The following is a 23959-nucleotide window of genomic DNA, read 5'->3' as shown; positions in this document are numbered from 1 at the left end:
ATTATCTTATTCCCATGACACAGATTGCTTCACAGAAATTAAATGGGACACAAAAACTGATTAAAATTTACACTTTCACTTTCAATAAGATTTCTTCTTCTACTGTCCAACAAAACTATGATTCTCAAACAAGTATGCACACAAAGCATTTTCAACCTGAATTTCATCTGAGTTTTTAATCACTTTACATGGTTGAAGACACGCATTTATACAGAAATATTGTCGTTTTGTGATATACGCAAGGACAGGAAAATTTCACATCGATGTGGCAAGCACAAACCACATCTAAAAGTGAATTCCAGTTTAGTGGTTTGTGCTTACCACAGCACTGTGTTGGCCAGAATTGCCACACCACAGTATGATCAAAAAGTATGTCTGTCGTGCATAAAGTTAGCTTTAATCCCAATTTTTAATTCGTGTTCACAACTTATGATAAGATGACTCATATATATGTACACACATTTTGTAATAGTTTGGTGACGACGGAGTGTCAGATCAAAGAGCTGCATCATGCAGATAAAGCAGTGATCTTCAATTAGCAGCGGCTTTAAACTGCCCCAAGAAGTAGTTAAGCAACTGTGAATATCTGGCTCAAAGCACCATGGAAATATCTTTGAAAGACTATAACCCGTTGCACAAACTAGAAAACGAAGATTTTTCGTCACAGGATGAACAAATTCATTGAATTTAAGCTGCAGTTACTGACAGTAAACAGTACGATAATCAAATTATAGTTTTCAATTTGCCACTGCACATTTAATGAAGGTTAAAAAAAAAAAAAAAAAAAAAAAAAAAAAAATACAGATTCAGTTCAAGTATGCTAGCAGTGGTTTTTCTTAACATTGCTGGTGACATTCCATGAGTCAAAATAATGAAGGTAACGGTTATCCCTTCAATACAGAAACAATGAAAGGACGAAGTGATGCAGCAACTAACTGGCAACGATGTTGCGATCGCTAATGAGACCACTGACAAAAAGAGACTGTCATATTTTTACTGTGTTGCTGGAGACAGTTTGGGCATGAAAAGACCAAAAACTTCTTGTTGCGCGTGTACAGGCTCTCGACAAAATGAAGTCAACACAACGTGCTCATGCTTTAGAAGACTATAATAATTAAGATGGCAGTGTAAAGCATATTATAAATGATGGTGCTAGGTACATGAAGGAACATGTCATCTCTCTGAAAACAGTTATAGGAAACCATTTAAGCCTTTTTCATTGCTGGGCACATAAGCAGAACATGGTTACAAAGTATTTTCAGAAGAACTTTCCAAAAATTCATCTCTGCAGCAACTAAGTAAAAGGGGTTTTCCTTGACTACTACGAACAGATAGGATTTATATCTGCAGTTTTTCGAGGAGAAGAATGGAGGTCTAAAGACATTTCCAGTGCTAATACGTAGGAATTCTTGCCTTTCCACAGCCATTTTTGTAGCAGAATACGTGGTGTCCATAAAAGAATGTCCCTGTTATAAATGTTAATAGCAACAACTGTAAGCATTGTAAGAGTGTGTACGCAGACAAGAAAAAAAAATCATGGGTTTTCCATTTAAAAATACACTTTTTCCTGGGTGAAAATACATGTTTTCCAAGTTAAGCGACAATATACTTTACAACTTCCCGGTACTTCACTTCAGGAAACAAATTCAAAAAATTTTGAATAATGGCATAAATGGCTGGTCATCTGAGCCCAAGATTTTTCCAAACGGCTGGTTCTCTTTAAGTGTCAAATGAGAGTTAAAAAAACTATTTCAGAAATTCATTGCACATTCTCACACATAATATTAATTCACCTTGCTTAAAAGGAAATTTACTTTGAAAATAACACTTCTCAATGCACCATTCACATATTTTCTCGTGACCTGATAGAAATGTAAACAGTTGTGAAGTCACATTCCTTGAGAGCAGTTCGTTGTTATGAAGTACTGCATAGTCTCTGTCCTATAGCCCTTGATGCATTTTGCTGTTTGCAGGTGCTTGTGTGTACACTGTGTTTTTTTGTTGTAAATGGCGCATTTTCTTTGCAATTCAAGTTTTATTTTGGTGTATTCTCTTGTTTATATTTTATTGCTTGTCCTATAGCCCTTGATGCATTTTGCTGTTTGCAGGTGCTTGTGTGTTCACTGTGTTTTTTTTTTATTGTAAATGGCGCATTTTCTTTGCAATTCAAGTTTTATTTTGGTGTATTCTCTCGTTTATATTTTATTGCTGTAGTATTATTCTGCAGTAGTCAGCTGAAGTAAAAGTCTTTGTTAGAATCTCATTTCTTACCAGTCAAAATTATAAAAATTTAACTGAAAACCAAAAATTCCCGAAATTCTAAAGAATTACAGAGTTTTCCCTGGACAAAAAAATTTCTGGGTTTTTCCCATTGTCCAGGGGCATATGCACCCTGACTGGAGTGTTGGTTCAAGCTCACAAAGAGTACCTCAAACGATTTTAGACAAGGGCATGCATGAGAACTGTTATGTTGTTTTCCCTGATGCAGCACCACATACACAAAATGATGACTTTTGGGCATAAAGTTTTTGTGTTCTGCATTTTGCTAAGAGAGCGTCTGTAATTGCAGTTCGATCAGCACCTAGACAACTTGGGTCCACTGCTATACAACTTACATCAGACAAGTGCTCTTTTTTCCACAATGAAATTGAGTACCTGCCCCATAACCAAATACTTCCCGGCCATTGCCCGACTCCCAGGTCCCACTAACAAGAATCAACTCCATTCTGTCTTAGAGCAAGTCGAATATTACCAGAAGTTCCTATCAGTGGTGGCCACAATCACACAGCCCCTTCACAAATTACTACTGAAAGACAAATGCAGGGACTGGTCTTCTGAAGGTCAACGGGCATTGGAGTGAGTCCTGGACTCCAAACATTTGGTGTACTACAACCCCCACAAGCCTCTGACTGTGGTTGCGGATCCTTGCAACATGCAGATCGGGACAGTGTTGTCGCACAGGACAGGGATGGCAAATAAGCCAATAGTGTTCATGTCCAAAATGCTGACATGGCTCTGTGCAGCTACTCTGAAGTTGACAGAGAAGCCCTGCCCTTCGCTTTTCTCATCAAATATTCCATAACGACATCTAAGGGAGAAAATTCCTACTGCAGACAGACCATAAACCCCTGGTCATGCTTTTTATTCTCCTTTCCATCAACCTTTGATTATGAGATAAGCTCCGGACATCATCCAACCATAGAAACACCATGCTGGTGGGAGGGAATGATTCATTTAATGCATGTCCTGATGTTTGTCCCAGTGTCAACGCCTTCTCCAGCCAGGCTCTGACCTGCCTTCTGCTCAATGCCAGGGTCATTGTCAATGCTGTTACGAACAACACAGTCCTCTTGTGAGTCAAACACTTCCTGCAAATTCTGTGGCCTACGTCAAGGACAACCTTGACCCACTCCAAGTTCACACATTTTTGGAATATCCTAGCAGTTCTATCACTTTACTAGAGAGTCAACATCTTCCATGGGAGACGAGTTGTGGGTGGTTGTTGCAGTAGCTTTCAGAGCAGATGCCCTCAAGCTACTGCACCACTGACACTGGCATTTTAATGGCCAAACATATGGCTCAACAACACATGTACCGGAAGGCCTGCACACACCACTCCAAGTACCAGGCAATGCCCTTAAGAGCATATTTCCCCTGGCCTAGGCCAATGGAGTCTTGGAATTGATACAGGGTGTTTCAAAAATGACCGGTATATTTGAAACGGCAATAAAAACTAAACGAGCAGCGATAGAAATACACCGTTTGTTGCAATATGCTTGGGACAACAGTACATTTTCAGGCGGACAAACTTTCGAAATTACAGTAGTTACAATTTTCAACAACAGATGGCGCTGCAAGTGATGTGAAAGACATAGAAGACAACGCAGTCTGTGGGTGCGCCATTCTGTACGTCGTCTTTCTGCTGTAAGCGTGTGCTGTTCACAACGTGCAAGTGTGCTGTGGACAACATGGTTTATTCCTTAGAACAGAGGATTTTTCTAGTGTTGGAATTCCACCGCCTAGAACACAGTGTTGTTGCAACAAGACGAAGTTTTCAACGGAGGTTTAATGTAACCAAAGGACCGAAAAGCGATACAATAAAGGATCTGTTTGAAAAATTTCAACGGACTGGGAACATGACGGATGAACGTGCTGGAAAGGTAGGGCGACCAGCGGCCTCGGGTTTCCGTTCGTCGTGTTGCAGCTGCGGTCCAGATGACGCCAACGTCCACGTATCGTCTCATGCGCCAGAGTTTACACCTCTATCCATACAAAATTCAAACGCGGCAACCCCTCAGCGCCGCTACCATTGCTGCACGAGAGACATTCGCTAATGGTACAGTGCACAGGATTGATGACGGCGATATGCATGTGGGCAGCATTTGGTTTACCGACGAAGCTTATTTTTACCTGGACGGCTTTGTCAATAAACAGAACTGGCGCATATGGGGAACCGAAAAGCCCCATGTTGCAGTCCCATCGTCCCTGCATCCTCAAAAAGTACTGATCTGGGCCGCCATTTCTTCCAAAGGAATCATTGGCCCATTTTTCAGATCCGAAACGATTACTGCATCACGCTATCTGGACATTCTTCATGAATTTGTGGCGGTACAAACTGCCTTAGACGACACTGCAAACACCTCGTGGTTTATGCAAGATGGTGCCCGGCCACATCGCACGGCCGACGTCTTTAATTTCCTGAATGAATATTTCGATGATCGTGTGATTGCTTTGGGCTATCCGAAACATACAGGAGGCGGCGTGGATTGGCCTCCCTATTCGCCAGACATGAACCCCTGTGACTTCTTTCTGTGGGGACACTTGAAAGACCAGGTGTACCACCAGAATACAGAAACAATTGAAAAGCTGAAGCAGTACATCGCATCTGCATGTGAAGCCATTCCGCCAGACACGTTGTCAAAGGTTTCGGGTAATTTCATTCAGAGACTACGCCATATTATTGCTACGCATGGTGGATATGTGGAAAATATCGTACTATAGAGTTTCCCAGACCGCAGCGCCATCTGTTGTTGAAAATTGTAACTACTGTAATTTCGAAAGTTTGTCTGCCTGAAAATGTACTGTTGTCCCAAGCATATTGCAACAAACGGTGTATTTCTATCGCTGCTCGTTTAGTTTTTATTGCCGTTTCAAATATACCGGTCATTTTTGAAACACCCTGTACATCTAGACTTCCGATTTGATAACGTAAGCATAGAAAAGGTGTGGAATTATTTCAAAGAGATAGTATTGACACCAATTGAGAGATATATACCACAAATTAATAAGAGATGGTACTGATCCCCCATGGTACACGAAACTGGTCAGATCGCTGTTGCAGACGCAACGAAAAAAGCATATGCCAAATTTTAAAAGAACGAAAAATCCCCAAGATTGGGAAAGTTTGCAGAAGTTTCAAATATAGCATATGCTTCAATGTGAGATGCTTTTAATAATTTCCACTATGAACATCTGTCTCGGAATCTGGCAGAAAACCCAAAGAGATTCTGTGCGATAACAATGGTGAAGTCACTTACAACAGTGCCACTAAAGCAGAGTTATTAAACACGGTCTTCCGAAACTCCTTCACTAAACAAGACAAAGTAAATATTCCTGAATTCCAATCAAGAACAACTGCCAAGATGAGAACCACATAAGTAGATATCCTTGGTGTAGCAAAGCAGATTAAATACTTAATAAATCCCATCCAGATTGCATACCAGTCAGGTTCCTCTCAGAGTATGCTGATACAATAGCTCCATATTTAGCAATTACATACAACCGCCCGCTCACACAAAGATTCATACCCAAAGACTGGAAAATTGCTCAAGTCACACCAATATCGAAAAAGGGAAGTACAAGTAATCCACTGAATTACAGGCCCATAACACTAATGTCGATTTGCAGTAAGGTTTTGGAACATATACTGTATTCGAACATTATGAAGTACCTCGTAGAAAATGATTTATTAACACATAGTCAGCACAGAATCAGAAAATATCGTTCTTGCGAAACACAACTAGCTCTTTATACTCATGAAGTAATGAGTGCTATCGACAGGAGATGTCAAATTGATTCCATATTTTTAGATTTCCAGAAGGCTTTCGACATCATTCCTTTCAAGCATCTTCTAACCAAACCACATGCCTATGGAATATCACCTCAGTTGTGCGACTAGATTCATGATTTCCTGTCAGAAAGATCACAGTTCGTAGTAATAAATGGAAAGTCATAGAGTAAAACAGAAGTAATATCCGGCGTTCCCCAAGGAAGTGTTATAGGCCCTCTATTGTTCCTGATCTATATTAACAACACAGGAGACAATCTGAGAAGCCCTCTTAGATTATTTGTAGATGATGTTGTCATTTATCATCTTGTAAAGTCATCAGATGATCAAAATGAATTGCGAAATGATTTAGATAAGATATCTATATGGTGCAAAAAGTGGCAACTGACCCTAAATAAAGAAAAGTGCGAGTTATTCACCTGAGTACTAAAAGAAATCTACTACATATCGATTACGCGGTAAGTCACACAAATCTGAAAGCTGTAAATTCAACTAATTCTTAGGGATTACAATTACAAATAAGCTAAATTGGAAGAATCACGAAGGTAATGTTGTGGGTAGAGCAAACCAAAAACTGCGATTCATTGGCAGAACACTTAGAGGTGCAACAGATCTACTAAAGAGACTGCTTACACTACACTTGTCCACCCTATTCTGGAGTATTGCTGTGCAGTATGGGATCTGCAGCAGGTGGAACTGACGGATGACATCGAAAAAGTTCAAATGAAATGGGTAGCTCGTTTTGTACTATCGCAAAATAGGGGAGATGGTGTCACAGACATGATACATGAATTGGAGGGGCAATCATTAAACCAAAGGCGTTTTTCGTTGCAACAGAGTCTTCTCATGAAATTTCAATCACCAGTTTTCACCTCCAATTGTGAAAACAGTCTGTTGGCACCCAACTACATAGGGAAATATGATCATCACAATAAAATAAGAGAAATCAGGGCTCGCACAGAAAAATTTAAGTGCTCATTTCTCCCAGCGCTCTGTTCGAGAGTGGAACAGTAGAGAGACAGCTTGAAGGTGGTTCATTGAACCCTCTGCCAGGCACTTAATTGTGAAAGCAGAGTAATCACGTAGATGTAGATGATGTGCTGTCCCTTTCTTGGGACTAATTCGCTCATTCTGGTAGAAGCCTCCCAAAAGTTATTGGCTCATTCTGGTAGAAACTTCCACAAGTTATTCTTATGTTGATAAATGCACAGTACAGGGATGTCCCAAACTGTCAGAGCACCGAACCATATTTTCACAGTGGAAGTACTTCCCCTCACCATCGTGACAGGTAGTGGCACACAATTTACCACCTCAAGACACCTTGCTAGTTCCTGAGTTAACAGACACAGACCTCATCAGTGAAAACAAAGAGGACCCTAATGGCTGACATAGAGGCTTCACCTCCTCTCTCTTGACTGGGGAGGGGATGTTGAATTCTCTGGCACCTCCTACTGGGTACATTCCTTCCCATAGCACAAAACAAGTCACGGCGACTGATCAACAGAGGTCGCCATCGACAAAGGAACTTCGTCACATCTCCCACAGACATTAACAAAGGACAATGATGAAACCATCCGGCCAGGAGAGCCAGAGGCAATGAACTCGTTATCACAGACAACACAGCCAATCACGCAGCTCCCATACTGCCACCTACGTCAAGTTATAACACAGCTGAATTTCGAGTGTCTCATTCTACAGTCAACAGTCATGTTCTACAGACTACCATCGCAATTATGAAGTTACCTGGGAGTGTAGTGGACAATAGACAGACACTACAGCACTAATGATGCAGTGCCTATGTGAACTTAGTCTTTGGAGGACATTACTAATGGAAGTGATAACTTGTCACGACTAATCTCATGTCTGTATGGAATATTGTGTACCAGTGTTCATGTCAAGGCACTTTGTGAGTTATAATAAATAAGAGTTACTTCACTTGGACTAATTTATTTATGTAGTAGTCAACAGTGACGTAGCTCAACAGAACTACAGAGCATGTCGCAACAAACAAAATAGCTTCTGCATACTGCATATTAACCAAGAGAGGGAGTTACACTAATATGCTATCACTTCACCTCATTTAGTTTTTTGATACCACTGAAGAACAAACTTTAATTAAATGCTCTGTACACATATTTAAAAGTCTCAATATAATAAATAAGACAGTACACAAACATAATGGAAATCCTAGGTGGCATTCAAATAATAGAAGGAATAAAAGTAACTACTCACCATGTAGTAAAGATAATGTATTTCAGAACTATAACACATGTGCAAGAAAGAAAGAGAGAAAGTTAGTCTTCATCATCGTGTCTTCTGTGACTCAATGCCTCCCCTATGTGGTGAGTAGTAATCCACCCTTTCCATATTGCTGTTATTCCATCTTGGATTTGCCATTGTTTGATTATACTGAATAACTTATTTCATCATATAACAATATCAGAATTATTATTTCATCAAATATGTTTTTCCATCTTGTGAGCAGCCATACAAAATTGTACTAGTTTGATGGGTTGTGACTTAATGCATATTTTGGCTATGAGTATCTCTTCACTACGTTTTTTTGTAGATTGCCCACATTAAAATTTTCTTGATCATCATTAGACACTCTCCTGCAGTATTGCTATTTGATTTAGAGTTTAAAATCAAGTATTCACCTGAGAAAAATACTGTTCTTCCTGTCAGCACACTTCATTAATCCCGGCTAGATTTAACATCAACCTAGCCACTTACCTTCCACATTCTCTTAAGTCCAGCCTGTTCACTGATCTGCTTGTGCAAGTTTGCTCACTCATATTGCACGTCCAAGCAGTGAGCAACTGGCGGGCTCATGGCAAGTAAGAGTGGAGCAGGGGGGTGGAGGGGGTAGCTCAGCTTGTTTAACTAGTGTCATGGAGCCTATTGCTAATGTTAGTTCTACAGAGATGTATTGCTTGACCTTGGGTAATTAATGCCTTTTGTTGCAAATTTATTGCCTAAGATAGTTGCATTGATGAGATATGATGATGAAATGAAGCGTGCATGTCTTTCAATTGATGAGGCGAAAAACACAGGGATGAAAAAAAAAAACAAGCTTTGCTTGTAATTATGCAATGTAATTTGTGGAAGTGGAGTAGTAGCTACACCTCCGAACAGTTCTGTAGCATCCCTCTGGTTATTTCCACTTCAAATTTACTGAACATGGAACTTGAGAAAACCTACCTTGGTTGTTGAGTGTGACACTCCCCAATTTTGCAAGCGCTTGAAGATTATTGATTGCATTGTTTGTTGAACTGAAATCACCAGAGAACAGATCTGCTAATGTGAATGATGGAGTAGGGCTCGGATTTGAGCTAGCAGGCGGATGAGTACTAGTTACATTTACTGCAGAGGCACCGACTGCAACCTGAAAAATTAGCATCTTCTTTAATACAAACAGTTTGATAGACCAACAAAACAAACAAACAAACAAACAAACAAACAAACAAACCTGATTTCATGCACAGTCTTCCTACTTACCAAAAATGCATATGTTGATATTGCAATGCATAATTCCAAGAAAGAGAAGATACCTAAACTTTAAACACTGTGTAGTTTCTAACTATATACCACACAAGCACAAGTATGTCAAATGGTGGTTTTGTCTTTCTCACATTTTGGAAACACGTTTCACAACCCAATCACTGAACTGAGCAAAGTAGCTCAGTGGCAAGGCACTGTTCTCAGGAGGAAAGCAGCTACAATTCCCTTCCAGCCACCCAGATTTACATTTTCTGTTGCTTCCATAATATTCTTCGTGTGGATAATAGGATGGTTCCTTTGAAATGGGCACAAACAATTTTCTTCCGAAATCTGAGCTTCTGTTCTGTCTCTTAATGACCTTGTTGTCAATGGTATGTTGAACCTTAACATACATACATACACACACCCCCCCCCCTCGTCTTCAAACATTGACAAATCTCAACATTCAAATCTCATTACAGTTAGTCTCTTACCATCAAATGCAGGGAATTATATCATACTCCTTTCTCCTTCATCAAGGAAAATTTTCTTGTAAGTAAAACCATGTCATATTATGCCTTAAGAGACAATAGCACAAACTTTGGTAAAGTGCAATGAAACTTCTGGATGAGAATATGTGAAAGGGTGGACATATAGGGGTGGAATAGTATAGTACAGCAGTTATTCGCAAAACTGTAGTACTACAATGGATAATCTTACCAAACCCTCACAGTACACTCAAAAGATGAATTTATATTTCAAATAAACCAGAGCTATGCTAAGATTTATTACAAAAATCCTAATTGTTCTTTTGGAATAAAGTGAAATGCAATTCCAAGCATGCACAGCCATACACACACATAGTGAACACCATCTTGAACAGGCATGCACCTTCCAATTCTAAAACAAGATCTTGGCTTAAAATGTGTGTTTCATGAAGTAAAGCTACTATAAATTACTTTGCAGCCAGTTTGAACCCAATAGTACTTCAATGAGCAACAAAGGGCATGTAAGAAACCAAAAGGCTATAGCTGTGTAATAGCTCAACTTTTAATCTCATTCCTCCCAAATGAGACTCCACTGCATCACATTGCTCGGTCTAAATCACAGTTTTCTCTCTTCACATCTTCACTGTTGTGTCAATTTTTAATTTAACAGGACTCAAACCAATCATAGATCAACCACACATAACATCTGCTGTCCTCTTCCTCTTCCTCCTCCTACCCAGATTTCTTAATCATAACTTCAAATTTAATTTGAGGAGTGAAAAAAAAAAAAAAAAAACACTGAGACTTGATCACTTGATGTCCAAGTCATTCACTGTTTCAATTGCATTAACAACTGCCACTTACGCTATTACCAGAAGCTTTAACTACGTTACATAAAGCCTATTCAAGGACATTCCATCGTTTGGACTTCCTGTATGTTCCGACTCCTGTTTTGTGTTTCACCAATAACATAAAATAAGTGAATCTCCCAATATTTCTCTTCAATGTATTTGTAAGTACACAAAGTAAAGTTTATTACATTGAGGACCAAATTAACAATTGATTTCACTAATTACAATAGAAAGCTGTACCAAAGTGAATGTATCACATTATGACACGGTAAATTGTATTAAAATGTAGCCTCTAGGTTCGTAGTCAATAGAATGTGAATTACACGGTCTGACTTCATTAGAGGAAAATTCAGGCAGGGAATATGTATGTCCATCAAAGTTCCAGCTAACGAATAGATTAAACTGATCTACAAAATTTTAATATATGTGAATACGAATTGCAAGAGTTTGTATGTTAATAGTATTGCCACAGCTGCCTACAGAACAAAGAACAGGATGCAGTTGTATCATTCTCTGCTTCAGATATCACAGTCTTCTAAGTCCTTTATGTCAATATCATCTACATCTACATCATACTCCACAGGCCACCTAATGGTGTGTTGTGGAGGATACTTCTGGTGCCACTGACCGATTCCCCCCCTTCCCCATTTCACACGCAAATGGTGCATGGAAAGTATGATTGTTGGTAAGCCTCTGCATTGGTTCTAATTTCTTTAATTTTCCCATTGTGGCCATCATGTGAGATGTATGTGGGAGGACGTAATATGTTGTCAACTCATCCTGAAAGTGCTCTCTTGAAATTTCAATAGTAAACCTCTGCTATGCACAATGCCTCTTTTAATGTCTGTCAATGGAGTTTGTTGAGCATCTCGGTAATGCTCTCACTCTGACTAGACAATCCAGTGATAAACACACCAGTCTTCATTTGATCTTCTCTACCTCTTCTATCAGTACTACCTCGTAAGGACCCCATATTTATGAACAATATTCAAGAATTGGTTGAACAAGCACTTTATAAGCCACTTCATTTGTGAATGAGTTACATTTGCGTAAGATTCTTCCTATGAATCTCAATCTGGCTGCTTCGTTTTCTGTTATTCCACTTGAGCAAACGTAAATTTTTCAGTCCTGGCCACACATTATTATTTCTAATACCGATTACAAGTTTTGGCTAGCTGCCATGAACAGATCTGCCCTGAGGCAAAATAAATGAATGAAGAACAATGATTAATATTCACATGATAATTACATGGTACGTGCCATATACTGAAATTGTAAAGATTGTTTACTGAACAATCTCTCAGTTCTCTGCAGATTATTTCTGAAACTCACAAAATGAGAAGTACTCATAATAAATAAATGGGATACTAATAAATAAACACACACAAGTGACACTTACCACGTACGGTAAAACATCAATATAATCTACATCCTCAAATAGTACACGTTTGTACGGGGTGTAGGTGCCTACTGGTGACCACACTACAATGTAAATTATTCGGCTGCTATCAGGAGGCATTAATTTATTCCACTTAAGGTTGCTCTGAATAATTACTCCTAGACATTTTACATTTGATACTGTTTCCCAATTAACAGTGTAGTTCTACACTGGTGACTTTCTTTTCCCATGTACATTCAATGTGTTACATTTATTTACAGTCATGATCAATGGCCAGGGCCTACAAACGTTCATCAAACCTCTGCAGGTTATTCTGCAAACTGATACTGCCTTCCGGCATTGCTACATTCTTTTGTACAAACTCTTGATCTGCGAACAGTTTTAAAGCGCATCCAGCACTTTCAACTAAATCATTTATATGCATGTAAACAATAATGGTCTTATCACACTTCCTTGAGGTACATAGGAAATTACCTTTAAATCTGATAATTTTGTTCCATTATGGGTGACATGTTGAGTTCTATATGAAAAGAAGTCTTGCATCCACTCACAAATCCGGTCTGATACTCAATAACCTCATTTTTTTCGTTAAACAGGAGTGTGGAAAAACAGCATCACCCTGAACGCCAATGCCTACAGTGCCATGGATCTCTGACGAACAAAGTGAGTAGAGTTTCACAAGATATATGTCTGCAGAATTCATGTGGATTTTTAGAGAGGAGATTTCTGTTCTCAAAAAAGTCATAATTCTTGAGTATTAAACACTCCTTTAAAAATAAATGAATGCTGGACAATGATTAATAATCACATGACAATTATGTGGTAAGTGACATTTACTGAAATTGTATAGATTGTTTACTGAACCAGTCAATGTAGCCATTGATCTAACAGTGACAAAACCAGGGAGCCTTGCTGGAATTAACCTTTGAATGAAAGAAAGAGCCTCTTTTTGTTTATAGTAATCAAAAAAACTTTTAGTACTGACAGAGAAAGCTGAAAAATTTGAGTGGAACTAGCCCTGTTTTCAGACTGCATTACTAAAAGAATGTGGCAAGTACTCTTCCTTTCAGAAGCACATATAAAGTAAAACTGATGATAATATATTTTTGTGATGAACGTCAATATTTGTGAAATTCCTCTTGGTTGCAGACTGTCTTGTTGTGAAACAATGTACATGTTTCGTAAGTCGCCTTCAAATTAGACCATCTTAATAGTACTTTCTTTTCTCAGTGTATGTTAACTAAGAATAAGAAGCACTTTTAGAGCTGCCCCCCCCCACCCCCACCCCCCCCGAGTAGAGAATACCCTGCTAACAGTTGCAACAAAAACAAAATGTTTAATGGCCTTTCTTTACTAAAACTCATGTATACGATTCATAAATACAGCCAAACGGTTGGCTGTGTAATACAAATCTTTTTGTTGTACTGTTGCTGGCTCACAGCAGTGTTTAAAACTGTAAACTCGTACTATTATTTTACTGAGAAGACTTAATACAAGCAAATTTGTTGTGAATGAATCATGGTGGTGGTGGGGGTAGTCTTCAGTCCGAAGATTGTTTTCCTCTTCATGCTACTCTATCCTGTACAAGCATCTTCATCTCAGAATAACTACTGCAACCTACACATCCTTCTGAATCTTCTTACTGTATTCAACTCTGTCTCCCTCTACGAGTTTTACCCGCCACACTTCCCTCCAGTACTAAACTGGTGTCCCTTGATGTCTCAGAATGCAACAAATACCTTCTTTAGTCAAGTTGTGCCACAAATTTCTTGTCTCCCCAATTTTATTCAATACCTCCTCATTAGCTACATTATCTACCCACTTCATCTTCAACATTCTTCCGTAGCATAACATTTCAAAAGCTTCTATTATCTTATTGTCTAAACTATTTAGCATCCATGTTTTACTTCCATACATGGTTACACTCCAGACGAACACCTTCAGACACTTGCCACCACCACTTAAGTATATAGAAAGGAATCACACGGTAATATAATACTCCGCATACATTTCACTCACCACTCTCTCTCTCTCTCTCTCTCTCTCTCTCTCTCTCTCTCTCTCCCTCCCCCCCCCCCCCCCGCCCCCCTCTAAATAACCTTCAAACAGAACTGTTTAACAGAGCAGTAGGGCAATTGCCACAAATGCTTTCCAAGAAAATTCAAGCACACAGAAACTGGCAACACACAGATGTTAACACAGTTTGCAATTTCCATACACAGACCAGATAATTTGAGACCGTAATGAATTATACAAACCTCTTTCTCTGCAAGGCTTGCTAACTGTTGCAGATTGTATTCCTGAATACTTGTAAATCCATGTAATGTACTTGGAGGCACAACTGGGGCAACATCTTGGTTGAGAACATTTGTGGCCATTGTGAAGTTAGTTGCCAATTCACCATCAAATGATGAATGAATTGAAACAGGGCTACTTGTAGTGGTAACTGTTGTTGGGCAACCAGTCACCAAGCCCATTCCTGCTGCTGCCATCACATTATTTAGAGTCAATGGCACTGGTGCTGGCAAGGTCGCTGGCGGCGATAGTTCCTTTGATGTGGATACAACCTCTGTAGTAAATGTTCCAAAAGTAGCCTGAAAAGAATTCCATATTTTTCACTGTTAATGTCTAATAGTTAGAAACATTATCAAGCAAATACAAGGGTTGCACAGAAAGTAATGCACTGTATTTTTTTCTTCAACAATTCTTTATTGAACATAATGAGAATTACATACACTAAAGAAAAGGATGGTGTTTTATCTAAACACCCTATTTTCCCACATAATCTCCATCCCATTCTATGGCCTTCCTCCAATGCAAAACAAGGGAGAGTATACCCTGGCGGCACCAATCCTTGTCCTGGTGGCGGAGCCAGTGCTTTAATGTGTGTATCACCACCTCATCTTCCCCAAACTGACGTCTACGAATGGCATCCTTCAATGGTCCAAACACGTGCAAGTCTGAGGGGGCTAGGTCAGGTGTGTCATATGTGACAGCTGTGGATGGTCTCCTCGACTGCTGCAAATTGTTGAGCTCCACCAAACCACCTTCCGATGACCTCACCCTCCGTGTCCAGCGACTAACTGTACTTCTGTAAACAGCTGATGCTCCATAGACTTTGCAAAAGTGTTTGTGAATATTCCCCAAAAATGGTTCAAATGGCTCTGAGCACTATGGGACTTAACATCTGTGGTCGTCAGTCCCCTAGAACTTAGAACTACTTAAACCTAACTAACCTAAGGACACCACACACATCCATGCCCGAGGCAGGATTCGAACCTGCAAAGGTAGCGGTCACACGGTTCCAGACTGAAGCGCCTAGAATCGCACGGCCACACCAGCCAGCCAATATTCCCCACAGTTTCTTTCTCTGCAGTGAGAAATTCAATGATGGAACATTGCTTGTAACACACATCACCTACAAACGCCATTTTGAAACTGTCCTGCAGCTACGTTATCTGTCGGAAGTGATGGAAACTTGGCACGCTCACTCAGGAAATTTCAAATAATACATACGTAACATTTTGCAACCATAGCATTGTTTTCGGCTGAAGGGAAGGGAAAAAAAAGTGGTGCTTCACTTTCTGGGTAACCGTCATACAATAACTGAATAAATTCAATCAATAATAATGAAATCACCACTCCTAATATTTCAGTTTTCAGAACATGCACTGTTAAATGTCTAGTGCTGGAATGGGGTAAAATGAAGTTCAGTAGGAGCACTGCGTTAGTGGACATGGACATGTCCAAGCAGGTACTGGTCCATACCCCCAATCCCCCCTTTTCTGTCTCCTATCAAATATAAACCCAAATTGAAGACCCTTACTGATTGAAGTTAAAACATTAGACTTCCCTTCCTTCTAAAAAAATTCCCGACATAGGAGAAATTTAGGTTAGATTAGGTGTACTTTTTGTTCCAATAAATCCATAGTCAGGAATCCTCCAGGATGTATAAAAGGTTAGAAAAACAAGAAATAAATATTTATAAAGAAAACAAATATGCTAATGTACCTTCCATACATCCCACATGAAACGGTCCTTACAGATGTGGAATAACTCAAAAAATCTTAAACATATTTTCATTTAATTTCCAATTACATGTATTTTCAAAAATTGATTATTTTTGTTTTCATTTAAAATGTAATAAATAACTTGTCACAAAACATGTCAATGTTCAATACACAGAGCGATAACCGAGATACGACATAATTCTCAGGCTAAATGTAGCCATTCATCTTCAAATAGAAATATTTTACAACCCTGTTTTACAATGACTGCATTCTGCACTTAATTTGTATGGAACTCCAACTGTAATAACACTGGCATTATTTGATATTTAAGTAGGCATATTTTCATTTGCCATGAATTCCAATCACAAAATTAATGTTCACAGGCTAAAACTTATCACTAAAAATTCCCCGAGTCTGGTTTTACTTCTGAAGGTCAGGGAACTAAAAGTGAATCTTAAAAGCCCTACCAGCATTTCCAAGCCTTTAAGAAGTCAAAGACTCAGTGGGGGTTCAAATTATTCATTGGCGCAAACAAATTGAGAAAAAAGGGTAATATACTACGGGATTTTTTTTGGAGATCAATAAGTTGTGGAGTTGGTAAATGACGGAAGGCACAGTACTGATTTGAGTTGGTAGGGTTTTTACACAGATGCCTCTATGGTGCTCACTAAATGTGGGAGTTTTTCTCTGGCAGCCAAGTGTGTTTTTTGGATTGTTCAATTGTGAAAGTAACCTGCACATCAGAGTTAAACTATGCTGTGATCTCTTAGTTCCTTATCCACACAAAAGCAAGAGTGGAATTATTATTATTTTTTAAAACTAATAAAGACTTTTTTAATATACATGTTTCACTGATAAGCAATCAATCCTCAGGCTACTTCTTCTTCTTTTTGCTAACTACAATAGAAACTGGTACTTTTCTGATTTTACTGTACACCTTGCTTCAAGCAAACCATGGGAACAGGGTATTTTGCCTGTACCAATACAAATCTAGTCTATTAATACTACATACAATGATGTCTCTTGAAAACATGTTGCCGCAAAAAATTGTTGTCTAATACTGATCTTGAGAGATACAGAACAATGACTGAAGATATAATTTGAAGAACTATTGTTAATGTATAAACTATTGTTTGGTTTTTATCATTCTGGTGTTTGGCTACACTACTACAGGTAGGGTTAATAATTTAATTAATGAGAATTAAAAATTCTTCCTGCATGATTAGGCGCAGCCTCTATATTATTTTATGACTTTTTTTTCTGCAACATTATTTAAAATCATTTCTCTTTGTTTTTTGAAATGCAGGTTTTTACTTTAGAACCCTTCACAATGTATTCAAAGGCATAGCTGTGTGAAAAGCTCTCATCATCATATTTCAGTTACTATTCATTCTGGCAATGGGTTGGAGGATTCAAGTGTTGCGCAAAGGGCGACTGCAGTTACTCTGCACATCAAGAAATACATAATGGAGGCAACAAAAGAAACTTGCACCTATGTTGTCTATTGAATGCTAAATTCACATTATTTTTTGTTAGCATATGATGTGAAACTAGACTGCTGAGAATTTCTGTTAACTGTTCCATTAGTTACATTTATACACAATACCCGACTGTCGATTTTAAAAAGTTAGAACATATTAAAAATTTTGTTTGCAACATACTCAGATGATTTAACTGTTGATATCAGCTGCAAGGTGTCACCATCTCAGTCTAATTCAACCTACTTCTGATATGAACAAATAACGACTGAAAACATTTCTTTTAATATGTTTAGAAATTGACTGAGGTTCTCTAGCTGATGGTTTAATATGATAAAGCCACAAACTTTTTAACATAGCCATGGATAACTGATGCACTGTGAACCCATCGCACAGAAACACTGACTATTTCTGGAGCAGCTGTGTGAAAAATTTTCAACTCGTAAAGATAAAATGATTCTGTCTCTAGCACAGGACTGTGAGTTGTTGTGGGGCTTCTCTTTAAACACAGAGTACCTATCAGAGAACATGAAATAAGAACCACCTACCATTTCTAGTTTCATTTTCTCTAAGCAATCATATTTACAGAAAGAAAGAAAAAAAATTGCAAAACTTAGTAGTTTCTCATAGTAAACTTTTAAAATTGAATGATATTTCTTGACAGTTAAATAATCTTGTTTTCTATACATCCTCTTTCCATCTCTAACAGAATTCTGCATGTGATGTGGCAACTCGAGAAAATTAGATTGCCTGCCACAAGCACCAAGAAAGCAAACCATACTCTGACATACAAACAAAATAGCATTCGAAAATTTGAAACTCCAACACGTAAATCCTTAATATACCTTTTGATGAAATGAGATAAATAAAAATGCCACCCTGTATTGGGTAGAAACCAACAATATCTGAACTTCAACCGGTTCGCAGAAAATTGTGCCCAACACTATTGGGATGCTGCATAAGTTCGTAGTACTTTTGCGCAAGTTTAATAAACTCAACAGATACACATAACAGACTTTAGTCATCAATAATACTGTCTCCATTGTTTACAACAGTCTGCCAGTGCTGGGGTAACTTTCGAAATTTGCAACTGTAGAAATAACATCGTTTTGATGTGAAGAAATCATCAAGCTATGTTTGGAGCATATTTTCATTCAGAAGGCAGGTTCCTTGAAGGTTGCTCGTACAAAGAGGAAAATATGAAAATTTGAGGGCGCAAGATCAGGTATGGGGCTTTATGTCAGTCTAGCAGAATGCAGGCAGGTGTTCTCATGGAGTAGCATCACTTCACGCAGTCTTCTTTCCTTGGTCATCATTCTTGGACTGAGTCACCAAGACATCAAAATTGCTAACAAAAAATTTCAGCATTAGTTGCACCTCGGGGAATCAACTTGTGATACACCACCTTCACTGTCCAACCAGATACATAACATCATATTACGTGGATGCATGCAGGCCTTTGTACTAGAAATTCCTGCTTTGTTTGGGCTCAACTATACCTTTCTTTTCCTTATGTTAGCATAAAGACAACATTTCTGGTCATCAATTAACGAGTCAGTTGACGACAAGCAAGCATTCGGCCACCCGCAGATTTTTGTGATTTTGGCTTAGAGGATGTGGTACCCATACATCTAACTTTCGAACCTTCCCCATTGCTTGCAAACATTGCATGATAGTAGAATGATCACAGTGCATCACATTTGCCAGTTCTCAAGTACAGTGCCATGTATCACTGTGGATCTTCTTCAAACCTCTGAGGTCTTCCTGAGCCACTTTTGTCGAAAGACTCCTCCTAAAAATTAAAAAACCACTTTATTGCCGTGCTCTGTCCGAATGCATTATCCCCACACATGGCATGAATGTTTTTGGTTGCGGCTGCTGCTGTCACCCTTCTACTGAACTCAAAAAGATGATTATGTCAAAAGGTTTAGGTTTATCCATTTGGCACTACTATTTTTGACATCCACAGCTTCCCCTCACTATCTCCAAATGACAAAACAGCAATATGTAAACTCAGATGGCAAAAGTTAACAAAAAAACTGATTAATAATACTATAGTAACCAAAATACCAACACGCAAAACAACAACACTATAAACTAATGCATAAACCTAATATAAAAACGAATATCAACTCACCTTGATAGCATCTTCAAATTTATTAATATCTGTGTTGAACTCAATTGTGGTGGTTACATCTGGTTTTGGCGTGTTATTGATTAAATAAAGCAACTGAGCTCCAACAAGCTTCTTTAGCGACAGAATTTCTACAATATTTCCATGCTCCAAGAGCCGAGAAGTAAATTTGCAAGCATCATTTATTTTTTCCATTGTCTTTTCAATGCTGGGGAAAAAAAAAAACATTTAGTTTTCCATATTATAAATATATTTCATTCTTTCAAGTCTCCAACATTACAGAATTGACCTTAAAGGCAGAGTTGCCTCACTCCCTTCACTATCTGGAAAACATTATTATGCATTAATATCACAAGGAACACAGATTTTGAAGTAGAGCTTGTGTAAAATAATTTCAATCATGCACAGAAAACATTCTTGTTCTGAGAAATGGGCATGTCTGCCCCTTCTCTCTCTCTCTCTCTCTCTCTCTCTCTCTCTCTCTCTCTCTCTTGAGACAGACTATTGATTTTCAAAGTCTCTATTCATCAAAACTATTAGTTTACAATCATTAGTTAATATGACTGCTTGAGACTTCCTACCGGCACCCTTGAAGTTCTGCAAGATAGACATTTGTGTGAAGACCTCAGCTGTCAAAACTGCCTTTTCCCTACATTCAGTGTCTGTTCACAAGTGGACCTCCACCTCTACAGCTATCCACTGCCACTCCATTTGCACAGGTAGGGGGCCAAGTTATTTTGTACACACTCTACATATAACGTATCATCAGTGAAACACGGCACAATTTCAACAAAACAGAAGACATGTCCCAAATGTGTTTTAAATTTCAGTGTAGACAAATATATAGCTGATTTGCTCAATCTCACATTAATATGTACAGCAAGAAAGCAAGCCTTTAAAAAAAATTGAGCAATATGAAAAAAAAAAAAGAAAAGAGGTAGCTTGAATTTACCAAATTGAAATGCTTATAAGTTCCTTAATGCTTCTTACTTAAAAGGTATTTTAATTAATAAATGTACCTTTACACATCATGCGGTATATGTCTCATGGCTGCAGCTCTCTCCTTTTGCTACAAAGCAGACGAGACAGTCTGTCTACTAAGAAACAGATTTCATAAATACTACCTGCAACCTTAATATTGCGTGTCATGAATTAATTAAAATGCTTTCTTACAAACTCATTCTTATCATCTCTCCAGTTTGCTTCAAGTAACTAGTATGCACATATTTTAATATTCAGTAAATGTACCAAAACATTGGTATTTACACATACAATAACTGTTAGTAACATGTCAAAATTTATCTTTTACACTCACAGTTTTGCATGTCTTGCCACAAACGACCCATCATTTCCTTATCTTTCTCAACACTAGATTTCAAACCTTTTCAATATTATCCAAATGGGAGAAGTTATTTGTGTTCATAAAGCTTTTGCTGAAAGTGATTTCTTCCCCATTATCAGGCTCATATGAATCACTAGACTCAGAAGAAATGGTGTTCCCTCTTCCAAATCACTCACTACTGTTTCAGAAATATATGCAATTATCCAGAATGAAATTTTCATTTTGCAGCGGAGTGTGCACTGATATGGAACTCCCTGGCAAATTAAAACTGTGTGCCAGACCGAGACTCGAACTCAGAACCTTTGCCTTTCACGGGAAAGTGCTCTACAAACTGAGCTGCCCCAGCAAGGCTCACGATCCATCCTCACAGCCCTCCTTCCACCAGAACCTCATCTCTACCTTCCAAACTTTCTTCCAGAGGCACTAGTTTTGCAAGATTCACAAAAGAGCTTCTGTGAATGTTGGAAGGTAGGAGACGAGGTACTGCCAAAGTACGGCTGTGACGACAGATAGTGAGTCATGCTTGGGTGGCTCAGTTTGTAGAGCACTTGTCTGATAAAGGCAAACGCCCCGAATTAGTCTTGGTCTGGCACACAGTTTTAAACTACCAGGAAGTTTTATATGCAATTACATTTATGAAAACCAAAACAAAAGACACAACTGAAAAACAACTCCGATGTTCATAATTCTGCTGCATAATGTTCCTGCAAACAAATAACAGTCATTTGATGCAGCAAAGAGATAATCACATAAGCTACCTCTTTTATGCAACACACTACTCAGACACAACATTCCATTTCTTGAGTAACAAGAGAACTAACAACTGGTGCTACATCTTGCTTGGACAGAATGGAAAAGCTTCTTCATCCTTCCCCCAAAAACAAGACAGTACACGATTTACCAAACGACCCCGGAATGGGGCTACTTCCAGGACAAAGCTACCGTCTTTCTGCATTAAATCCCTTTACTGACATGATATGAGACAACTTTCTTTCAATTACTGTGAAATAACATTTTTTTCCCAATTTTTTACTGTTTTCCTTTGCACATTAAAATTTTCTTGCATTTGGGATGGTTAAAGATTATCAGATGCCATGTACTGAGCAGCCTATTCTCTGTCAACAAGTAGGTGCACCTGTGAATTTTTACGTTACTACACGTGTCGGGCATTTTTTACCCAATCAGGTTTAAAAAAAAACCAACAACAACAACCCGTGAAGGAAATTGCAATATACACGTGTACATCACAACATTAGAGTATTTTAAAGATGTATTTAATGACTTAAGACGTAAGCACTCACTTCCCTAATGACAAAAATAAAATCTCACAAAAACAACGTATTCAGGAGTGTTTGTCTTTTATATCTAATCAGAATCGTAACTGATACAGTGGCTACATTATCGTATGCCCGGGGTACTTTTTACCCAGACACTAGAAGACACATCTATAATCAAAAAGACAATGTGTGGAACTGGAGAACTCCCATACTGTTTCAAGGAGGGACTGTTGACTGAAAGGTATGTGGAAGGTTACAGATGTCTATTTATCTAACAATGCTACAGTGGGATAAATTTCACACCAGATGTGTGCTTACAGGTTAAAATTTAGGGTGTAACTACTTTTATGATTTATGTTACTATCCGTGTCAAGGGTACTAGAAGCATTGTATCGCGCATTCTTATATAGGATTCCTCAAATTACTTTACCAACTGGTTATTTCTATTGTTTTCTTTTCCTTTCAAAGTGTGTCTAATTCTTAATTACTGTTAAGAGGAGTGGCTGAGCAGTGGAATTATGTAACAGTGGCTCTCCCCCCCCACCTTAACTGAAGCACCAGAGAGTGATATAGGCATTTGTATTCAAATACAGATAGAAGTAAACAGGCAGAAAATGGCACTGTGGTCAGCAACGCCTATAAACAACACCATATGTCTGGCACAGCTGTTAGATCAGTTATTGCTGCCAAAATGGCAGTTTATCATGATTTAAATGAGTTTGAATGTGGTGTTACAGCTGGCACATGAGTGATGGGATGCAGCATCTCTGAGGTAGCGATGAAGAGGGAATTTTCCCGTGTGACCATTTCCATGAGTGCATCATGAATACAAACCCCACCCCCCCGCCCCCCAATGACCCATGGACCTTGCGTAAGTGCGACCACAATGGAAGGCTATCTGTTGAGAGGCCAGACAAACGCGTGGTTCCTGAAGAGTTGCAGCAGCCTTTTCAGTAGTTGCAGGGTCAACACTCAGGAAGACTGACTTATCTGGCCCTGTAACATTAACCAAAACAGCCCTGCTGTGTTGGTACTGGGAACGGTTAAAAGCAAGGGGAAACTACAGCCATTAATTTTTCCCGAGTACATGCAGCTTTACTGTATGGTTAAATGATGATAGCATCTTCTTGAGTAAAATATTCCAGAGGTAAAAACTCCCCCATTCGGATCTCCGGGCAGGGACTACTCAGGAGGATGTCGTTACCAGGAGAAAGAAAATTGGAGTTCTGCGGATCGGAGTATGGAATGTCAGGTTTTAAATTGTAAGACATTTGCAGGGGCAGATGTGGACCCTGACCACAATCTATCGGTTATAAACTGTAGATTAAAACTGAAGAAACTGCAAAAAGAGTGAAATTTAAGGAGATGGGATCTCGATAAACTGACAGAACCAGAGGTTGTAGAGAGTTTCAGAGAGAGCATTAGGGAGCGAC

At 38.7% G+C, this 23959-nt stretch overlaps 1 protein-coding gene across 1 annotated transcript in view; it reads right to left on the bottom strand.

Moving 5' to 3' along the window:
* LOC124805088 (B-box type zinc finger protein ncl-1-like) overlaps positions 1 to 23959 on the bottom strand; it is a 144337-nt gene that overhangs the window by 42563 nt on the left and 77815 nt on the right. Inside the window, 3 exon segments of the mRNA XM_047265525.1 lie at positions 9269 to 9452; positions 14544 to 14879; positions 19911 to 20115. Coding sequence (XP_047121481.1) covers positions 9269 to 9452; positions 14544 to 14879; positions 19911 to 20115 — 725 coding nt within the window.

This window comes from Schistocerca piceifrons, chromosome 7, assembly GCF_021461385.2.
Source record: "Schistocerca piceifrons isolate TAMUIC-IGC-003096 chromosome 7, iqSchPice1.1, whole genome shotgun sequence".
NCBI lineage: Eukaryota > Metazoa > Arthropoda > Insecta > Orthoptera > Acrididae > Schistocerca > Schistocerca piceifrons.
The sequence above is the reverse complement of the archived record's forward strand: the minus strand, read 5'-3'. Positions and strand labels throughout refer to the sequence as shown.